This window comes from Dama dama, chromosome 1 (genome assembly GCF_033118175.1).
Source record: "Dama dama isolate Ldn47 chromosome 1, ASM3311817v1, whole genome shotgun sequence".
In the NCBI taxonomy this organism is placed as follows: domain Eukaryota; kingdom Metazoa; phylum Chordata; class Mammalia; order Artiodactyla; family Cervidae; genus Dama; species Dama dama.
In genome coordinates this window covers 60,186,058-60,208,845 of record NC_083681.1, presented here as the reverse complement: position 1 = coordinate 60,208,845, position 22,788 = coordinate 60,186,058, and the positions used below count along the sequence as shown (strand labels likewise).

The 22,788-nt window shown below is 40.5% G+C and overlaps 1 protein-coding gene across 1 annotated transcript in view; it reads left to right on the top strand.

The window, feature by feature from the left end:
* MPPED2 (metallophosphoesterase domain containing 2) overlaps positions 1 to 22,788 on the top strand; it is a 203,448-nt gene that overhangs the window by 4,979 nt on the left and 175,681 nt on the right. Inside the window, exon 2 of the mRNA XM_061140172.1 lies at positions 843 to 1,091. Within this exon, the coding sequence (XP_060996155.1) occupies positions 964 to 1,091 (128 nt within the window). The 5' untranslated portion in view covers positions 843 to 963. The remainder of the gene's footprint in view (positions 1 to 842; positions 1,092 to 22,788) is intronic.

Genomic DNA, 22,788 nt, shown 5'->3' with positions numbered 1-22,788 from the left:
GAGAATTCCATGGATTGTATAGTCCATGGGGTCACAAAGAGTCAGACATGACTGAACGACTTTCACTTTCAAGCAGGCATGAAGCAGTAGATTCAATGGCCACCCTCCTTTACTGCTCGTAATGAATGCATCCGAAATGGTGATCCAAGCCTGGATGTGTTCAACTTTCCCCTGAATAACTGGACGGTTTTAAGAAACTATGTTACATGTAGCAAGAAGGATTTGCCTTAACATAAAGTTCTTGGCTGGAGTGGAATGCATATGTATGCCATGCTTTGAGTACCTATGTATTTTGAAACCACTGAAAAATTATATGTGATGTGTGCATATGTTATGTATGTATCATAGTTACACACAGGTATCTGTGATGAACAGAGCATTTTAAATTTACATTTGGCATTGTGTTTTATGACTGTGCTAAGCACCGAGGTTTCAAATTATTCTGTGACACCAACTTTGTACAGACCAAACATTCCAATTAGCAGGAAAGGTTTGGAAGACTCTCCACTTCGAGCTCAAACCATTTATAGTTAGACACCATGGCAACTGTGGATGTGCCCTTCCGTAATTCACGTTAAGTGCCATAATTATAATTAAAGAGGAAATCTTAGTTTGAACACCATTGAAATGATTTGCTAGCAGCCAGCCATGTCATTTGGAGTGTCATGTCCATTCTGAAGTACGTGCTAGGTAGAGAGTTGGGAGAGGTTTTGTCCACGAAGTGACCACACAGATTAAGATTTTTCCTGAACCAATTTCACATCCAGGTGTCACATCTGACATTGTTTAGAACATCCTGTTTTTCTTTGTCCTCATTTTTTGGTTTGTTTTGTTTTTTCCAGAAACGCAGAGCATTATTGATGAATAGATCCTTGGGTTCAGAGGTTGGCTGAAACGCACCATGCCCGCTTCCATCCTTCGCTCCAGAAAGTTGTGAATTGCTCATGCCTATAGAGAGGAAGGATGGCACATGGGATTCCTTCTCAAGGCAAAGTTACCATCACGGTGGATGAGTACAGCTCCAACCCCACCCAGGCATTCACGCACTACAACATCAACCAGAGCAGGTTCCAGCCGCCACATGTACATATGTAAGTATCACTCGTGAACTTAAAAAAATTAGCCATCAGGGAATTAGAAAGTCGCTAATGACTTGGAGAATAAAAGATGTATGCTTCACCAGACAGATGGGTTATCTGAGGTTCCAAGTACAGCTCAGAGGAATCCTCCGCATCTGGGTAATGCCGAACCTTTCCAGAGTATGTACTGTTGACCATAATTTGCCATTAGATCTTTAGAGCCCCCAAGGGCTTGCCTACATTTTGTGGATAACAACAGAGAGGTTCAGATACTCGTCCAGTGTCACACTGCGAATTTTGGCAGATTCGCCTGACCCCTTGTTCAGTTTGCATTTACCTTGCATTGCTTGCTTCCCTGATGAAATGTCCTTAAAATTTCTGTAGTTTTTTTCTCCCTATACCTCACCCCACCACCCCTTTACATTCAGCTGGGAAATAGGCCTAATTGGGACTAACTGTCCAGCCACTGAATCTGTTGTCGTGCCTGTTGCTTGTAGGATGAGTGCCGCATGCTGCTGGATTCGAACAATATGGGGAACAAAGGATTAAGGGACAGTGGGACAGTGGGTTCCAGGAATTGTACTTTTCCCTCACTCCCTAATACTTTTTAAGCCCTGTCTCGGTTTAAACTGTTAAAGGAACAAAGTGTGGGAGAAATCCAGAGGCAAGGATTTTTGCAGCACCTGGGTGCACACCAGCTTTTTTTCTGTTCCTCTGCTACAGGATGTGCTGGGCTTTCAGCAGAAGGGGCAAAAGGTCACCTCTCCCTTGTTTATTCAAGGCCTGGTGCTCATTCTCTATTAGACCTTTCCAATGTCTAACATGAGTCTTTCATGGTAGGACTAAACCCCTTTGAAAAGCATTGTATAGTCAAGAGAGAAAGGAGGTTAGGGATCTGTTGACTGATTTTGCCATTCCTGGCAAAATTGAACTCGGGGCATGTCCAAGTCACAAGCTCTTTTTTTTTTAAAGTAATTGTTTTATTTGGGCATTAAAAAAAAAACCCAGTAAGTCCACCTCCCTCCCTCCACCAACACAGGCACACACACAGATACATGCAACCCGCCCCCCCCCCCTCAAATTTACAAACACTAACCAAACACAAAGATCTTTCTCTTGACTATCTGGGTGTTGTCACAAGTACTAGGATGTTACTTTGCAAGTTTGCATATTCTGTAGAGCTACTCAATTATCTATGATAGGATTTCTGCAAAAAAAAAAAAAAAAAGAAGAAGAAATAGAGAAATCCTTGCAAATGGTTAATACTAAACTATTTCTAAGATTTTTATACTCTCTTTAAATCAGGATATGTTCATAATAATGAAGGTTTCCTAACATGGTTTTAAGGAAAAGTTTTTAAGGGGAAGATTTTTTTTTGTTAAAATGGCCTTTCTGAATAGTAACTGTGTGTTCATTTCAAATAGTCCTTTTATCCTTCTGCTTCTAATAATTGCTTTTCCTTCAAATATGTTATAGAATGTGTGCAAACTGGACTTAGGAATCCTTGAGCTCTGCTTTGCTGGTGTAACATTTCTGTTAAAGAATGGCACAGCACTTTGTGGATTTTTGTTTCCTTCCAGGCAAAAGAAAGTATGTTTTGCCCCAGATTTCCTTGGAAAACGACTGACAGGGAATCTGAGCTTAGTCTTTGCTTGTTTGTAGCCCTAAGATTCCGCTGGTGAACTGTGAATGCACAGTGATATTTTAAAAATCATGTAACCTTAGAACTGATGTACATGATCTAGCCATGAAAAATTTGAAGGATCAAATTATCCCTTTTATGAAAACAAGGCTTGAAAAGCGGAGTTTGCAGTGGCGGCCTGGACAGCTGTGTAGCCCTCTTGCCAGACTTCTGCCCTGGGAGTAGCAGTTCTTCCACGGTTATCTCAGCTGCCCTTTGCACCTTCATCACCCGTGAACGAAAGGTGCAGGTGGGGGGCTTCCTACCTGCACCTTTTGTTCCAGCCACGCGTGTTGGCACCCCGTGGGCCTTTCTGTCTTGGTGCCGTTGCCTTCACTGTTTCTCACAGCTGAGACGCTCACATTTCAGGTCTGCTGAGAGTCAATTCTTGTCCCTCTGCATCTAGGAAACCTCTTCTCTCTCTTCCCCAGTCCAGAGTGACTGTGCCCATCCACCCCCCTACCAACATGACATGTCTCATCACTTGATATTTTCCTCCAACCAGACCACCTCCATTTTTATTCTCTTTTTCTGTCTTCCCCGCCCCCGCCCTTCTCCCCCTCCTTCTCTCTCAAACTATATCATTCATTTCTTTTTTTAAAATATTAAAAATTGTTTTATTAAAGTTTTTAGCATTTATTTATTTATTTGCTGTGCTGGGTCTTAGTTGTGTCACGTGGGCTCCTCAATCTTCATCGAGGCACGTAGGATCTTTAGTTGTGGCACTGTGACATGTGGAATCTAGTTTCCTGACCAGAGATCGAACCCAGACCCCTGCATTGGGAGCACGGAGTCTTAGCCGCTAGACCACCAGGGAAGTCTTGTATCATTCATTTTTTTAAAGGCAAGGATTGAGCAGGTGACAGGTGTTTAGAAATATTGATTGATCACTTGATCGATCCATGGATTTGATTGTGCATTGTGTTGAAAAATTGTGGTTGAGATTTGGAGATTTTCACTGGCATCTCTCTGACCAGTCTTAACACTCAGTGTTGTTTGAAGGAGTGTACACATTATCAAGATGCTGGCCGACCTTTTCCTTGACCTTTCTTTTCCATGCTTGGTGCCCTATCACAGTGACCAGCCCCTAGTGGGCATTCAGGTTTCTTGGTTAAAGATGGTCATGTTATATCTAAAAAGATTGCCCTGAGTCTAAATAGAAACTTAAATTGGCTGAAAAATACCTATAAAATATTTAGTCTAAGATTTCTTCAGTTTTTAAAAAAATTTTTAACATGTCATGGTAAGAGCTCTACTCCTCTCCCTAAAGGTATTTTGTCTTTTCTTCTTGAATAGTTGCTCATTTATTTTGCATGAGTTTCTTACAACATTGGCTTTCCTTTTGCACTTAGAACTGACATCTGTGGAGACCCGTGACTGATCACCTGGATTGGAGTTACAGTGCTGGTCCGTTAAGTCATCTTTTTCTTTCAGGAAACCTAGTTGAGGTTTGTTTAACTTAGTTAAGAAATAGTTCACTTCCCATTTAATTAGTTTGTCGCACCTTAGCTTTGTGACCCATCTTGGACAATTTACTTTCCTTTCTCTCTCGGTAAATGTAAACATTCGCACCAAATGATAGATACGAACCCTTTTAGCTCTGACATACCAAGATTAAGATTGCAGTCAGGACATTTATTTGCAGGATGTGCTGTGAGGGGAACACACATGCAGAAGACCCAGTTCCCATCTTCATAACCTCAGTCATTGATTTCAAAGCTGTCATTTCAACTTGCATTAAGGGTTTACCACGTGGCCCTGGTTTGGTTTCACTTGGGAGTTCTGAACAGGTTGCCACCAAGCTTTCTAGGAATCACTGGTCTGCATCTCTGCCTGTGATGTAGGGAAGTTTTTGGTTTTTGTTTTTTTTTAAAGAAAGCAATCCCGTATGACCTTGGGAAAGAAAATTAAAGCACAGCTGAAGTTGGCAGGACAGAATTGAACCCAGAATTTGTAAGCTCCTCTTATCCAGATTCTTAAAGATACTGATAGATGTGATGGTTGAAAACCAGCAATTAACAGGGCTTCATTTTTCTACAGCCCTGTCATCTTCCCCAAGCAGAATGCTATTTAGTATTTTTAATGATAAAATTATTTAGTATTTTCAGTGAGGGTGGGAGAAAGGTGCTCAAGGAATCAGTGTAGATCTCAAAACACCAACAAGATTTTGTATGTTTTACATTGTCTGAGGCCTAATTAAGTACTGTAAAACATCTTTAGTGAGGTATCTAACCATATCTGTTTTTGCATCAAAAGTCCCACTTCCTGGGAGACCCTTCAGTCCCCTGCAAACCAGGATGGTTGGCTACCCTATTGAGGTTAATTCCTCACCATTTTCTTTCAAGATTGGTTGCTAGGAAGCTCAAATTAAATTTTATTTTCAGTTTTAGATACTTTCTACTTTATTGTCTATGGCTTTAGTTGTTAGCACCCCTGAAATCTTACTTAACTCTTTCTTTTACATTTATTTTGAGGAGGCAGTATAGTATAGTGGAATTAGATTGTTGGATTTAAAACCTGGTTGCATGATGTACTAGCTGCATAACCTACTGTGGAGGAATGTGTTAATATCTCTTTTTTTCCTAGCTCTAAAATATAGATGATAAAAGTAGCACCTATCTCCAAAGGTTGTTGTGAAGGTTAAAAACATTATTGTTTGTAAAATTTTTAGAGGAATGCTTAGTATATAGTCTGTACTCAATAATTGTTAGCTCTTCTCATTGATGATCGTTTTATTGATTCTGCACTTTTCTATTCTGCCTCAGTTCATTTTGAAAATTAGTGGAGTATAGATAAATGAGTAAATAAGAAAATCACTGCTAAGTTTTGTCCTGTCTTCCTCAAGGAGTCATTACTAGCAAACTTGCCCTGTGCTTAGTCGAGGAATCATGTCTGCGACCCATTGGACTGTAGCTGGACAGGCTCCTCTGTCCGTGGGATTTTTCAGGCAAGAATACTGGAGTGAGTTGCCATTTCCTTTTCGAGGGGATCTTCCCCATCCAGGGATCAAACCCACATCTCCTGTGTCTCCTGCATGGCAGGTGGATTCTTTACCCACTGGGACATGGGGGAAGCCTTAGTAGCAAACTTGGGCTGGGTGTAATTTTCAGCTGTCAGTGTTGGAAGGTGCCCTGACTTCTTTTTAAAAATTTTTCCATTTTTAAAATTTTTTATTGAAATATAGGTGACTTGCAAAATTATATTAGTTTCAGATATACAAAAATGTAATTCTATATTTTTATACTTTATATTCCATATAAAGTTACTATAAAATATTGGCTATATTCCCAGTGCTTTATATTGCATTCTTGTAGTTTATCTATTTTATACCTGATAGTTTGTACCTCTTAATCACCCACACCCTTTTTGCCCCTCCCTCTGCCTCTCACCAGCAGTCTATTCTTTGTGTCTGTGTTTCTGTTTTACTATATTTGTCCTTTTATGTTTTAGATGCCACATGTAAGTGAAAATGTATAGTATTTGTCTTTCTCTGTGCCCTGACTTAGTGCCTGTTGGGATGTCTCACCTATCTCGAGTTACTCATGAGATTGTCAGTCCCAAGGGGACAAGGAATCTGGAGAGCTGAGTGTTGTCACTTGATTTTTCCTTGTAGAATCATAGTGGCCTTCATTCATTTGTGCTAGTCTCAAGCCTTTGTAGCCCTATCAGTGTCTTAGGCTCCGTACCTATGGCTGTGGTTAAAACAGAAGCATTAAGTCAGTCAGTCAGTTCAGTCGCTCAGTCGTGTCCAGCTCTTTGCAACTCCATGGACCAGACCACAGCACACCAGGCTTCCCTGTCCATCACCAGCTCCAGGAACTTGCTCAAACTCATGTCCACCAAGTCAGTGATGCCATCCAACCATCTCATCCTCTGTCGTCCCCTTCTCCTCCTGCCTTCAATCTTTCCCAGCATCAGGGTCTTTTCCAGTGAGTCAGTTCTTCACATCAGGTGGCCAGAGTATTAGAGCTTCAGTTTCACCTTCAGTCCGTCCAATGAATATTCAGGACTGATTTCCTTTAGGATTGACTGGTTTGATCTCCTTGCAGTCCAAGGGACTCTCAAGAGTCTTCTCCAACACCACAGTTCAAAAGCACCAGTTCTTGGGCATTCAGCTTTCTTTATAGTCCAACTCTCACATCCATACATGACTACTGGAAAAACCATAGCTTTGACTAGGTGGACCTTAGTGGTTATAATAGAAGCCTTAAGAATTAACTGAATTTAACCAGGATTGAGTACAAACAGCATAGCTTGAGCTGGGGAATGAGGACAGTGTTCTCATGGCAGCTGATAATGTGATGTGAAGTCAGAGATCTCTATCCGAAGGCTGATCTCACTGGTTGCTGGCTTGGCTAGGTGATGATGGGCTGGATTACTGAATTTCTGTCTTCTCATCTGTAAAATGGGTTCAGTGACTCTCTAAGATGGTTGTAAGCATTACTTGAGATGATGTATATGACATAGTGCCCAGAAGATAGCATTGGTAAATAAATGCTGTGATCATATTTCTGGTCTTGTCCATTAGCTGGTGAACATGAAGTGTTAACATCTTTTTTTTTCCCTGAACTGCTTGTGTGAAATTTGACAAGTCCAACTTGTCCTTGTTGCTTTGTTGCATTTTACAGCATCTGTCAGTGTTTGCTCAGGCATTGCTAATCAAAAATGGTCTGAAGCTTTTAGGGTATCTAGATGGTCATTCCATGCCGAATTCTTACAAGATTTTGTTTGTCTAATCTGAAGTTTTATTCTTAAGTGGTAGGAAATAAATATTTATTTCAGGTCTGTATTAGTTATCCTTGGCATTTCCGAGGTGGCAAAGTGGTAAAGAATCCACTTGCCAATGCAAGAGATGCTTGGGACACAAGTTTGATCCCCGAGTCGGGAAGATTCCCCTCAAGTAGGAAATACCAACCCCCTCCAGTATTCTTGGCTGAAAAATCCCAGGGACAAAATAGCCTGGTAAGCTACAGTCCATGGAGTCACAAAGAGTCAGACACAACTGAGCAACTAAACACAATAGGTATCCTTATATGTAAAAAGAAAGTTACAGAAGAGTGTTAGAGAATGATGCCATTTGGTTAAAAAAAAATCTCAAAATGTGTAAAAAGATAAATATCAACATTATTGGGAGATTCTGTAGGGAATAAATTTACAAGTAAATTTAGGGGAGGGAATGATAGGTAAAGATCTTAACACTTTGTATTTTATATACTTTCATCTATTTTATAAGAACTGTATAATGCTTTTATGATAAAAAAATTTAGTTAAAGAATGATAAACATGTGATTTGTCTGCAGTTCCTTCTGCTTTTAGTTAGCAAGATTTGCATTGAAGGCTCACTCTCATGGAAATCTGCTTTCTTTGGGCCTAGCTTCTTTGGGTGGTACCTTCTTCTGTTCTATGTTGTGATCCAGGTAGAGACCAAAAGCTGTTCCTTGGTTCAGTATCATTCAGCTTGCTCATGTATGTGAAGATGTGAGGCCATAGATGCTGCTGCCTTCTTAGTCCTGTAACTGGAGGGAAATCTATCTAAGAAATGCCGTCAAGTTCATTTTTGGAAGCCAGAAAAGTGTACAGTATTGGTAAATAAAGAGCTTGCTGTTGCAGATGACTTGACAGTATTTCAGGGAACCTGGATTCTGGTCCTGTCTTGGTCACTAATTAGGTCTGTGATCCTGAGCAAGTTGAACATCTTTGAATTTCAAGTTCCTCACCAGCCATTGGACTCGATGCACTTTAGCATCATTCCTTCTTACTCTGGCCGTCTAGGGTTTCCTCTTTTCTTCTCTTTTCTTTAGTTTGTTTGAAATAAAGAACACAAATCCCTCATGACTAGTGATATTCTGTAGGGAAAGACTACATGGTGAGATATCATGGGGATATGTTGGAGGAGAAGACCAGTGACCCCCCACCTCTCGTAGGGAGGAAGAGGATTATCAATGAATGAGTGATTGGGGCTGTGTAAAATTGCACAGTACTAACAAGGTAGAAATTCATTCTTTGTCGCAGAGCTGGGTTGCATTAGCTGTGTGAAGAAAAAAAAAATTCTAAACATTTTTCTCTTGGTAAGCCGCTTTCTCATTCTCATTACAAATTTATCACTGGCCTGCACATTAGCATGGCCATAATTTTTGTTAATGTTTTCAATCTGAAATTCATCTTGGAGATGCTGAATGGCTCTTTTGGTTTGTGCTCATGTACAAACACAGAGTGTTTTTTCTTTTCCTCTCTCATTTCTTTTAAAAATAAGTTCTTTTTCCTGTTACGCTCCCTGAGGGTACTGGTCTCGTGGTCCGTGACAGTTTAGGCTTCATTTTAGAATTGACTTTTTTCTTATTCCGTTGATTTCTTTGTTTGCATTCTGGCTTTAAAAAGGCAACCTAAAATTAGACTTTTTTTTTTTTGGTCCCATATGGATTTGTTCTTAGAAATTTAGCTGTATGTTGCACAACTGAGTAGACTTATTTGTTTTTGGTTCCTTGACTCTCTGGCAGGGTAAAGAATTTTGACAAAGCCGATTCTTTCTACTATGGTATGCCTGGATTTCAAATCCTGAAACAGTTACCTACGTTTATAGAGAGAAAAGATTCATATGAGAAGTGTGGCTGCAGTCAGTGGATTGGTATATCCTGAAACTGGGCAATTGTTAATCACCTCTCCTTATGGATTAAATTTATCTCCTGATCTGAGTCCAATTTTTAAAAAACATTTCTTTCAGGGAGAAGTTTTGATAAAAATAGACAAAAATGACAAGACCAGCTAACCAGGGAAGGAGTACTATAATAGGGAGTCTGTATCTGAAACATACTTAATTTTAATTTTGAGATTTAGAGCCTGTGAAGATGTAGATTTTAAGATATGAAAACAAAGCTAATAATTAAATCTGCCACCTCTCGTAAAGCAAGCTCTAGGTAGTTCTGAACTATTTCCAAAAAGGAGAAACAAGTCTCGGAATGTGTGCATCAGCTTGTTTTTCATCTTCAGTGTTTGCTTCGCTTTCTCCTTCCCGTGTCTCCTTCCCTTTTAGACTTTCCTAGCATCCTGGAATCTGTATGTTTCAGTGGCTATCCTGGCATAATTAGGCTATTATTTCAATATCAGTGTGGACAAAATTGCCATGATTTTCCAGACCACCGTGTTAGTCTGCCTTTTTTTTTTTTTTTAATGTAAAAAGTACACTTAAAGGCTTTGTCTGTGTAGAAACACTAAATTTGCAAAGAGGAAACGTTGTTGAATTTATTGGCCTTTGCAGTATTTGGGTCTGCATGTTTTTCTTCTATTTTGCTTTGAAGATTTTTTTTTTTCTTTCAGTTTGTCCCTGTAAGAGGGTAAAATGTATGCAAATAAGAAAATGTGTTGTTTTGCAGGCTTTTAATTTTTTTTCCCTTTACCACACATCAAGAATATAAACTCCTCTAGTTGGTTTAAATTTTTGTATGTTTTTATATTAAATAGCAAAGCTCTTGATACTAGTTGAAAAAAAAAAACAGAAAACCACTAGCACCATTTAATAGAGCAAAGAGGTAAATTTTCAGAACTTGATAGTATTGACCCTTAAAATTTCATGTGAGAATTAAGCCCTTCTTGAGGTTCATTGGTTGGCAGTGGCTTCCTTAATAGATTATGGTGCCCCACCACCATAACATGAACTCTACTCAAATCCCTTTATTTCTTTGACTAGACAGTCTCTGAAACCTTCCAGCTAAAGGATTTGATAATTCTCCAATTGGAAGAAAAATATCTTTTCTCATCTTTCGGTGGACTATTTTGGCATTTCTGCTGATTGGCTAAGAAAAGCGGTTTACTTGTGGTATTTAGTTTTAGGTATTTGGGCCACAGACCAAGTTTCAAACCGTTTACATATTGTACACTTAGTTTAAAATGTGTTTTGCCCAAAGACTTAAAACTGAAATTAAGGAAAAAAAAAAAAAAAAAGGTGAAGTCTCCCACCAGCTAAGCAACCTCAGCATGTTTCTCTAATTTCCTGAGTTAGCCTTTTGCTATGACATAGACCTTCTTCTACCAGCTCTATTTTGGTTCTGAGTTTTGGAAAAATTTCGCCCTTTTGTTTCATTTTGCTTTGCCTTAAGACTTCAGAGATAACCACAGAAGCCTGTCAGACTGTATTAGGCATTTTTTAAGAATCACAGATACCATACCCATTGCTCTTAGTTCTGCCTTATATTTAATATTATTCCATTTTTTAAAAAGTACCAACTTTTGTACATTGGTCCTACAAGGGTGTGGAGGAACTATAGTGAGGAGATACACTTTTTATGGAGAAGAGGGAAAGTAGTGATATATGTGAAGAAGAGAGAGAAAAGGAGAGGGAGGGCCTGGAAGGTATATTATTAGATTCTAACTCTTTCTTGCAGTTATGATGTCCCTGGCCTTGGGCTTGACTTGAATGCCAGGAGTATGTCAGCTCATCCCTAAACATCAGTCAGTAGGGAGAGATAAGACAGATTTCACCTTGGATTTTGGGGGTATACCTGTTAACTCTACATACCAATGAATCCAGCATTTGAAAAGATCAGAATTGAAATTTTTGATACACTGACCTGTGTTGATCCCTGAGATGGAGCAATTTGTTAGACTTTTTTGGGTAACTCAGAACTTTAGGTTTGTGTTTCAATATTAAAAAAAAAATCCATTTAAGAAATAGTGAACCATGAACTGGTTTTTGAGCAATGTAAAAAATGTCTGAAATTTCAGCTGCCCAAGGTCTGCCCTCTGTTAGTCTCTAGGAGACTTACCGTGTGTTGTCCTCCGATTCTGACTTTCACAGTTAAGTTGTTTTCACTTTGTTGCTGACCCTCACATTTTGGGCACAGCTGGATGCCCTGAAACCTATTTTGTCTCCACCAGCTTAGAGAAAAGAAGAGTGAGGAGGGGGGAAGTCTTTGGGAAGAACTGACAGACTAGGAAGGCGGTATTAACTTCTGAAGGGTATTAATTCCTAATTCTCCCATAGTGCAGTTCAAAGAAGCATCTCTTCCCCCTCCATGTGAAATAGAAAAGCACAGGTAGGTGTCCTTTTGCTTACAGAAGAGGGAGTCTAGTACTACCCCCTGGTCGGCTGACGCTCTTGAAAATTCAGAAGGGAAATAGTAACCGCGTGGGAGGTGGTTGGCCCCCGTGTCATGCCCCTGGGTGCTGGACGGCTGGCCTATTTTGCATCTCTCCATCTTGACCCCTCCACCACGTTAATGGCAGCCGGCACGCTCCACTGTTTATCTTGGAATTCGATACCATCATCTTGGCAACCAAACTGGGACCTTTACTGTTCACATTGTTGTCATTTGTTGTTAATTATCTGTTACCATAAATTCTGCTCTTTGAGCAAAAAGGGAATGTTTTGAAATACTTCCTCCCAACATATAAGTGGAGTTTCATTTTTCTGTGGACAAAAGAAGGGGGAAAAAATCAGCCCTTTTGGGAACTGGTTTCAGGGAATTCAAATACCCAGGTTTTTCAGACTGCCTGGGTTTGTTCTTGCTAATACGGCCAGGATTTGCAGCAAAGGAATCTTTGCAATTTAGGAATGGCCTGTATTGGTGAGAGGTACCCCCTTTCTAGAAAAAAAAAATTAACTTTACATAGGGAGTTGTGCTTTTATTGCAGTCTCTTTGTGCCATAATTGTGTGTTGCGTTCTGTGTGAGAGCCTGTTCCCCACAGTGGATTTCTTGCTTTCAAAGGTTATTAAGACAGAGCAGTCCAAAGTGGAAAGTAGCTTCTGCTTACCTGCCTTTATGAGGTGTTTATTTTGTCAAGTGTAGAACTGAAATGAGCTTTCTGGCCATTAGTGGACTTTAGTCACGCCCCCACACTCTGCAGGGAGGGCTGTGTCACCTTATAAACAAACAGCGCTGCTTTGAAAGGTGCTCTGCCAGGGCTGCCGGACTCACCGCTGGGCTTAACAAAGCAGTCAGCAGAACAGGAGACCAGAGAATGCACGAGTGTGTTTTGGAGAGGAGAGTTTGGGAGTGGAGTGGTTGTTGCTAAGCAGAAATCTAGGCACATTTAAAGATATAAAAACTGCTATCATTTAAGAAGTTCTCCAAAAGTATGTCCATAATCCTGGCTGTCTACCCAGGTGCCCCTTGTGTGTGTTCACTTACAGACTCCGCTCCTAGAATCTCACCTTTACCGTGGTGATCATAATAATATATGTGTCCATAGGTAATGGTGGAGGTTATATTAGATGATGCTTAGTACAGAATAAGGCACTTAGCACCGTGTCCCAATGCTCAGTGCCTGGTAACTATTGTTACTAGTACTGTTGTTTACCAGGATTGTACCCACAGCGTCAACACTTGAACTTCAGCAGACTTTTCATGGTGCCATGTGGCTCATCCTCACCTTCACTTTTTGGGTTGCCATTAAGCTGGGTGTGTCTGTTCTATTCTTGTAGAGAAGTTTTTGTTTGTCTCAGCACTTTTAAAGTATTTAGGGTAGTGCTGTCTCCCAAGGGACTCCCACCCCGGGAGGGAGGGATTGAGTCTTTGTTAACCTGCTTAATGCCAGGGGCACAGACTTAATGAACAATGATCACAGCTCCTTTCCGCTTCTTGGGACGGTGTAGCTCTTGGTGATGTGTGTTTTCCTGGAGGTGAGGAATTGGCTTGGGTCTGCTGCCTTTATTTTCTGCAGAACAAGAAAATGTTCTTCCCAGGTTTAGGAGGAAGGTCTCCTGATAATGGTGCTGCCCCTGAAATAAAACCCCCTTTCTACATATTCCACTTCCTTTATTCTTTTATTTCCTCTCTTAGTGTTTTTTAAAGGCAGTATGTATGGTAGGTGCACACGCACTGTTTTAGAACACTGATTACAATCAGAAAAAATGAATATTAACTTGGTGTTTCAGATTTAGGAACAGTTTGGGTATGAGAGTAAGAGACTGGATGGAGAGGAATGAAGGTTGAAAAAAAAGCACCCTCAGATGCTCTGGGGGAGGCTGGGAAAAGGATTTAACACTTTGGATTCTTTAGAAGCCATTAAAACTCTGATGGGATCGGATTACCTGACTGCACATCTGAAACATGAAACTCTTGCCCTAAACCGTGCAATTGAGTTAAGCTCAAAATTCAAGGCCTCCCCCCAAGACTGGCCTCTGGGTAAGCCTCACTGTGGATGGCAAAATGATTTCCTTTGAGAGGAGCAAGACTACAGTGAGGTTTTTATGGCCAATTTAGCCTGTGTATTTGTGCCAGCCAGACATTTGGCAGCTCTTAGTGCCAACTTCGGTGATCTGTCCACTAGTTTTTCCCAAGGTCTTCAGTTCCGTCTGGATTCAGGGCTGACATTGAAGAGAAGATACATTGTAAATCCAGCTTCCTAGGCATGCCTCCTGAATTTTTTATTTTTCCAAGTGGAGAAGTACTGAGAGGTGTGGGGAGAGCAGCAGGGCCCCAGCTTGGAGGCTCAGACTGATGCTGATGGTCCTCCTCCCTAAATATGCTTTCTTTTCCTCCCTCCACATTTGTCACTGCTTCAAGGGAGCCCCTACCCCTTTCTCTGGACTCCGTGAATTCCTTGTATGTGTGTACTCAGAGCACCTCCTATGAGGAATGCTTTTCTCTGGTCACACGTTTTATGAATATTTTTTTCTGAGTGTTTGTGAAGTGTCTGTCTGGCAACTAGACTTTAAGTTCTCTGAAGGCAGTGACTCTTTGCATTTTACTTCGTTGCCTTTCTGTACCTGCAGCACCTGTCACGTACTAGCACGTTCTAGACAGTCTTCAAATACCTGTTGAAGGAATGAGTGGCTGTTGAATTTGCAAGAATTCCATATTCTCTTACTGTGTGCTTCCCCGGGAAGTGTGTGCTCCCTTGGAATCATTCATTCATTTTGAGAGCATGCATATAGACTTGACGCTATACGTGCCTTTAAAAAGGGTAACATGAGTCTCCCGTGTTTTTTTCAGGATGGAGCTGGATGAAGCTCAGAGTGAGTATTTCTGATACTCCTACACTAATGCTATGATCTGTCCTGCCTCCAGTTGACTCTTTCTTTGACAGTAGTAGACTCTCATTTCTAACATAGGAAAAATACCAGTTTCACTTTCATCTTGACCCTAAAGTTTTGGGTTTCCTGTGTCGTTCTCAACCTTAAAAACGGAGGTGTTAGAAAGTATACTGTCTTAACTCCTTGTAAAGTGTTTATTTATTGATCCTGTTTGGCATCAACTATTATTGAATAGAAGCATGAAATTGACTCAGTGGTAAAGAATCCGTCTGCAAATGCAGGAGACACAAGAGGCATGGGTTCGATCCCCAGGCTGGGAGGATTCCTTGGAGGAGGAAATGGCAATCCACTCCAGTTTTCTTGCCTGGAGAATCCCGTGGACAGAGGAGCCTGGCAAGCTGCGGTCCACAGGGTCACAGAGTCCGACATGACTGAGCACGCACGCACATATGCACATAGCAGGACTCAGACTGATAGCTGTCCCTAATATGTGGAGTTTATCTGAAATGAAGACCATGAAAACGGGTCATCTTTATCATGGGAATCACACATTTTGCATAAAGTGAACCAATTTTATTTTGCATCCTGTTTTCTTAACAACTTCAGTTATTATTTTTTTTAATAGTAAGCGCTTATGTATCTTACCAGAAGACTATTTTCACAGAAACCTGTAATTTGGGTTTAATACAGGTAACAACATCATAACAACATTGGTGTTAGGTACTGATTGAAAGTGTTTTAAAATTTTTCCTTTAAAGGTAAAACAAATGAAATTTAAAATAAGCATTTGATGGATTTCTAATTACTGGTGATTTAGCTATAAACCTCTTAAAAATTAAATGACAAAAAATAAATGCTACTAAAGAGGAGTTTTGCAAGGGGCTTGCAAGGGGCAGACCTTAAAAGAGGGGAGATAATAAGAGAGATTTGCATGGCAAGCACTTTGGGGCAGGAAGTTGTTAATTTAGGTTAATTTGGGGCTTTAGGTTTTCTCCCTGACTGTCTTCTTACTGTGTCTACTGAGAAAGGTGCTGTATAATTAGGCTTTCTGGCGATCTCCTTTGGCTGAGGACCTAATTGAGCTTCAGGGCTAGACTGCTGAGCTGGGCTGGAGTTGACGCAGCCTTTGGCCCTGCAGGTCGAAACCCTGGATGGACCTGCCTCTTTGATAAGTACCTGGAGTGACTGGCAGTGACACTGTTTGGGGAAAGTATAGGTTAGTAACTGAGGAGTCGGTGTTCCTCATTATATGAAAAACTCTCTTTAACATAGGGAAGACACCAAAATCCACATGTGCAATTTAAATGAGCTTGTATTCTGCATTATAAATATGCACCGGATGCCAAGTAGAAAACCGGAACACTCTCTCAGGATGCTGTTAGGGCCAAGCGGAATCTCATTAGGGACGGCTTCAAAGATCAGTTCCTCGTGTCCATAAAAACAAGTGTAAATTATCTGGTGCGCGCCTGCTGTTAGCAGTTGCGGTGTTGCATTATGCATGATGCCAGACTGCACGGAGGAGACAAACCGCACGGAGCTCCGAAATAGATGTGGGGATTCCTCCACCCATACATAGATAGTTTTTGGTGCTGAGTCCTACCTTTTGGAAATTTATGGGTGCGTTTCAGTTAATGGAGGGTGCCATATATAACCTGCTCCTACATGTTTGATGAATTGGAGTCAGTTCGGAGAGGCATGATAAGACTCTGAATTGTTTATATGAACTACCAGTCTACTCAGATTTATGTATTTTGCTTGTTCACATCTGGAGTCAGATTAGGGGGCGATGAATGCATTCAGTGCTCATAGAATTGGGTGCCTTTGTTTCTACATTTCTCCTTCTCCTTTTGGGCTCTTGGTTAGATTTTTAAAAATAACTGAATGCTCGGAAAATTAAGAGAATGGAGTTGAGTTTAATAAAAAAGCTTTTGGAAAGGAGTTTTGGAATAAATGCCCAAGGGTCTAGAATGTTTTCCTGAGCTTCACTGGACAATAAGGTAGGGATAAATTGTGTCTAAGAACATGGAGTCTAGAACCGGATGGCCAGCGTGTGTCTTTGTCTTTTATTGGTTGTATGATTCGGGGCAAGGTACTTCCCGCCCCCTCCATGTTCTTGTTTATAGATGAGGGAAAACATTTAGTACCTACCTCGTAGACCTGTCATGAGGGTTGAATCTGTTGATTTTTGTATGGTGCCTAGAACACTGCCTGGGACACAGTCCCATCAAAGCGTTTGTTCATGTGAGTGTTGTCATCACTAGTGTCGGAGGTAGAAGGCCTTCTCATGCAGCTGGGGATGAGACGCGAGGCACAGCACACCCAGAGACTGAGTTCATACGCACGTCTGTGCCCGAGTGGATGTGCCCACATTAGGGCGGAGGGCAGGCCAAGGCAGGAAATGATGACCGTGGTGTCCACTGGGAGAAGCCATTGGAGATACAAAAGACCGAGTAGATGTGTGTCTTTCTGCTCCACATAACGCAAGGGAGAGAATCATGGTATCTTGGGGGAGGCTTAAGATATAGCCAGAGAGAGGCATTTTTTCTCTCAAAGTAGAAGAGACTGTCTGTAATGGTCTCCTTCCCCCAGTTGTTTCTCAGAATAAGGAGCCTAGGACAGGGACTCCCCTGGTAGTCCAGTGGTTAGGACTTCACCTCACAACGTAGGGATGTGGGTTGGATCCCTGGTCAGAGAGCTAAGATCCCACATGCCCTGGGGCCAAAATCTAAACATGGAACAGAAGCCATATTGTAAAACATTAGTAAAAACTTTAAAAGTAGTCCACATCCAAAAAAAAAAAAAAAAAAACCTTAAAAAAGAAGGAAGCATGGGACACAAAGATCAAAAGATCAGCCTTATACAATGTCATGTGACTTACGTCCACAAGTGGTCCGGCACCAGTTACCTTCATTTGGGAATTTCCATTTGCAAGTGTAATGGGGAGTCACAGATAACCAGCATTGGACTTCCTAGACTGGAAGTTTTATAAGGGTAGGGCTGATCTTGAATCCTCTGCAGCACTCGTGGGCTCAGTAATTAAATACATCTTTGACCAATCAATAAACAGTCTCCAATATGTATTTATTATGTCATCAGTCCTTACCGTAAACTCCATTACATTTGCTTTTCAATTTTATTTCCTGATTTTCCACTGTAGGCATATCCCAGGTGAGTCAAAAATGTCTTCAGGTCTGATCCTTTCCCCAGACATGAAAGAAGGAAGACTCCCTGTAGGAGGCACCCCGTGATGGAAAAAAGTTTAAGTGAAACAGGAGTAGCTGTTTTCTGCCCTAGAGGATCACATTTTACTTTCATTTCATGATATCTCCTGTTCTTACCACCCATGTGCCCCTTGGTTCCTCTAAAATCTGGCAGCATTTTTCTGGACCTCAGAGCTCCAGAAACCACTGCCATCTCCTACTCAGAGACTATGCGTATTGGACAGCAGTTGCATTTTTGCTGGGATGTGGGAATGGAGAAGTGTGCGGCCATATGCCGTGAGCTTGGATAGTGACTCACATTCCAAACAGGTGAAATGGTTTCTGGCCCGCTGCTTATGCTGTGTGGAAATGAGCAAACCTATACGCTTCTAGGTCTTTTCCACTTGTGGACATGAAGATAGTGAAGGTTGGATGCTTCAACACAATACATTTTCCTAAGTTTCATTTGAGTACAGTTTTGGGACCCGACGTGTTGAATGTGAAGGCTAACTTGAAAGACACCTCCACTTTTGAGAACTTCTCAAAGGTTGCTCTTTGGAAATAATCTCTCTGACTGAAAAGAAGTGGTATTACTACCCAGAAAATTGCTTCTGTGAGCTGTAAGCAGTGTTTTGGCCTCACTTAGGAGACCGTTGAAGTGTGTCTTCTTCATTAAGATTTAGAAACCCTGTGGCCACAAGTCACTCTGCAAGGAGCGTTTCCAGCCATATGCAATTTCCCTCTTGGAAAAAAGCTCTGTGGCAGGTGTGAGGTATGCTATTAAACTTCTTTATGTTTCAGCTGCAGCCAGGCCCAGGTCTGCTTTGGCGATGGTTCTCTCTGCCTAGGGTGCCGCAGATTTAGCTATCAGCCAGACTCGTGCCAAATGCCTCGGATGCGAATGCTGTGGCTGGCAGCTGGGCCTTGGCTCCATTGCTGGTGGTGAGCCCAGGGTACCTGTTCGATCTTTAAAATCGAGCAGCACAGCAAAGTAGGAGAATTCTTCCAGCTCTGTTGCTTTTCTGGGAAGTTCAGAGATGGCATTTGGCAGCAGCTTTTGCATTCACTTCTAACTTTTGAACTTCGTAATAGGAAAATTATCTAATAAAAGCTCTATTTTGGGGTGGTTAAAATTAGTAGTTCCCGAATGTTCAAGACCTCAACTTACTAGACCGAGAAGCTCATAAAATACGCATTGTGAGGGGTCCAGCTAGTGAATATATTAGTTATAGCAGTCTATAGCTGCCTGTAGAAATGATACATCATATCTCTCCATTGTCTTTATACAAATGTGTAAGTATATGCACACATAGCTACGGATAAATGAAGGTTTAAAATTAAACACAGATGAAAGCATTTTCAGAATATTTCTTATGACCATCTAAAAATCAAAACACTGGACATTGTTTGCATGTTGAGATGAACACCTCAGCTAACAATTGACCTTGTTTTCAATTGAGGGCACCAAGATGTCACATTATTAAGCATATTGGGTCAACCCAGAGTTCATGGTTAACATCATTTTTCTTTCTGTGGAGATGAAAAGGTCTTCAGCCAGATTGTTTTCTTTTGGTTCCACCCCGGGTGCGGGGTGGCATGATTTTTGCATGACTATGGCTCTGCTCTATAAATAAGCAGATTCAGTCTTTTGTTTCAAATGTAATCAGCAAGATTGCATTTGCATTGCTTGTAAGTGAATCACATAAGTGAAATTACATTGCCTGCATCTCATTTGGTATCATAAAATGTTATGGGATGCAGGCTGTTTTTCTGCAACTAAAGTGTCTTGAGTTGGTATTAGGGTGCTTGCTTTCATTTTCCTTTGTGACCAAATTTGTTGCGTTCTACAGAGTTAGGGCTCATATTTTCACTTAGGTTAGTTGCGGGAGAAATGCTCGTTCTCCTTCCCTAGAATGAGCTTAAGATATTGGTTCAGTAGGGGGTAAATGGGAGTTTTAAGACCATTCACGTCATGCAGCAAGTGATGGCTAATCACTTTCTGTCATTTGAGACAACTTTTGCTTACTAAGAGTAAATGCTAGTCACTGTGGATTGGATGTATAATGCAATCTAAAGCTTTTCAGGTAGTTGGCGACAGAAAACAGTTTGCATAAAAGAAAAACAAAAGCTTCAGTTAGTCACCATTTTTTAATGACCGTTATAAAATACATATCTTAATTGGCTCTTAGGATATCCGTAAGGCAGATAACATAAAAGTCATTTTGAGGTTCTCCTGCTTATTTCCTTGAAAATAAATTATTTAACACAACAGTAATAATCACTGACTTCAAAAGTCAGTAAGTTCAGTGAGAAATGAGAATGCCCTGTTTTACAGATCACCTCCCCCTTCCACTGAGGTTTTCTTAATTCATAAATTTTTAAGGTGGAAATCGAGGGAAGGGTATGCATTCTTAGATAACCTGGAACATGGTGTGGTTATCCACAAAGCCTCTGTTTGTTAACTACATTATTGATAAAACCCCACAAGGCAGTAAGCAGCTATAGTGCTGGGTATGCCCTTTGGTAAATGTGAAAACTGGTTTCAAAAAGAGAAAGGATACCAGTTACAGTGATAGACCAACAAAATGAAAGTGCTGAATAACAAATGATGATCTTCAGTCACTCGGATGGCTATTAGTAGGAAAAAATGGGAAGAATTAAACGTGATGAATAGGACATGTAAATATCAGAGGGTATGTTTTTCCTATCCAAAGAGATGACTTAAGAACACTAAATCCAGAAGAAAAACTAACATTCTAACATAGCTGACAGTTTTGTTTTGTTTTGTTTAACAGTAAGACCTTGTAGGAGATGTGCAGTTTTGTATTCTCATTATTTTTTGAATGTACTTTAGGAAAAACATTTCATGTGGAAGGAGAGGATTGAGTATAACTTCTTTTTAATTAGTAAATTTTTAACTGAAGCACAACACACATACAGAGAAGAGCCCAAGTTAACTGTGTTTGACTAAATGAATTCTCACAACGGGAACCTGCTTGTGTGATCAGTATTGGGTATAGTTTTAAAGATGATTTGTTTTAGTCTGCAGAACAACATTCTGAAGGAGTAAGAATTTAAGTATCATAATCTGTGATAAACTTTTATTAATAAAAAATGTAGAGACCTCTGTTACTAGTGCTGTGTGGTTTACAAAGAAGATAATTGTAAACATTGGGATCCCAGTGGCCTCCCTAGGATTCCTTTGCAGCTGAATATTGCAGGGCTGAGAGCATATGTGACTACTGTGACTTCTATCTAAACTGGTCTCCAAGGCATACTTTCCATTTGTAGTCACTTAAGATTTCCTGAAAGCGCCTTTCTGTGATTTGATAATTCTCTGGATAATATTTCCAAATTGATGACCTTCTTGAGTTAAAATGTTTTTTTTTTTAGTCTAGCTTTAAAGACATCATTATTTTCTCTTCCATTCATCACCATTTTCTCATTGAAAAAAATTAAACATGCCTATCCCACTTCAAATGAGCAGCTGCACTTTGAAACTAGATCCTTCTTTTGGCCGTAATTGTCCAAATGAGGAGGACTAGGTTGGCTAACTATTTTGAAAAGAATTGGTTGTGACTGTAAAGCATTTTTACACTTTCAGTTTTTTTCTCTTCAAATTTTGGTGTGTTCCCAGCTAGGGGGGAAAAAAAAAAAAGGAAACAAGGAGGGAGGGAAGAAATAAGGACAGAAACAAAAGAAAGAGGAAAAAGCAGGAAAAGCAATTCACAAAATACTTAAAACCAAGAGAACTCTTACCTGGAAATAGCTTAACTCCAGCTTTGGAGGAAAGAGGGGAACAAATAATTACTCCAGAATCTAGCCAGAGAGAGACTGTTGGGCTTCAAGTATGTCTATAAACTACTCATTCAGGGTTTGTTTTTTTTTTTCATAAATTTGCCAGAATAAATAAAATAATAAAATGCATACATACATATATACTTGTGTATGTGTATTCATTTTCATCTATTCCTGCAATGCTTATATTGCTGAGTATGGTTCTGAAACTTTCTTTAGGGGTGGTTTTTGGAGCCAGTTCAAGGGTATATAAGGAAGGAGTTCTGTTTTCTGGTTACAGACATCATCTTCACACATACTCCTCATGCCTTCCTAGTGAAGCCCCTGAGGTGCCCAAGGAATAAAACTCATCAGTGAGTTTTCACCTTTGACTTTCTCACTCTGGCCACAGGGCACTTTAGACTTACCAGGCTAAATGTCTTCTCTGGTTGCTGTGAAGAGTTCATATTATATACATAGTACTACAACAACCTTGGGGCTTCCATGGAGGCTCAGCTGGTAAAGAATCTGCCTGCAAGGCAGGAGACCTGGGTTTGATCCCTGGGTTGGGCAGGTCCCCTGGAGAAGGGAAAGGCTACCCACTCCAGTATTCTGGTCTGGAGAATTACATGGACTGTATAGTCCATGGGGTCACAAAGAGTCAGACACAACTGAGCGACTTTCACTTTCACAGCAACCTTATACTTGTCTGCAAAAGTATTGGACTGTCTGCTGGAAAGTTGATCCAAATGGTCCTATATGAATGGGAACTATGGTCCATCAGCTTACAGGCTGAAATAATTGCACATTTTGTTTAGGTCACCAAGATGGCTGACTGGAGATGTTTACTGATTGATTACTTAACAAATAGTCATTTTTTTCAAAGGAAACTAACAATCATAATAGATTAGCTGGCTATAAATGTATGTTAAATCTCATAATAACTAGGGAAGAACACTTCCAAATGAACATGAATTATAGCTCTGCTTATTATGCAATTGTGAAAGCTAATAATTTGTCTTGACATAATAGCTGCTTCAAGCTATCAGGAGTCATGAATAAGTGAAAATATATATAAA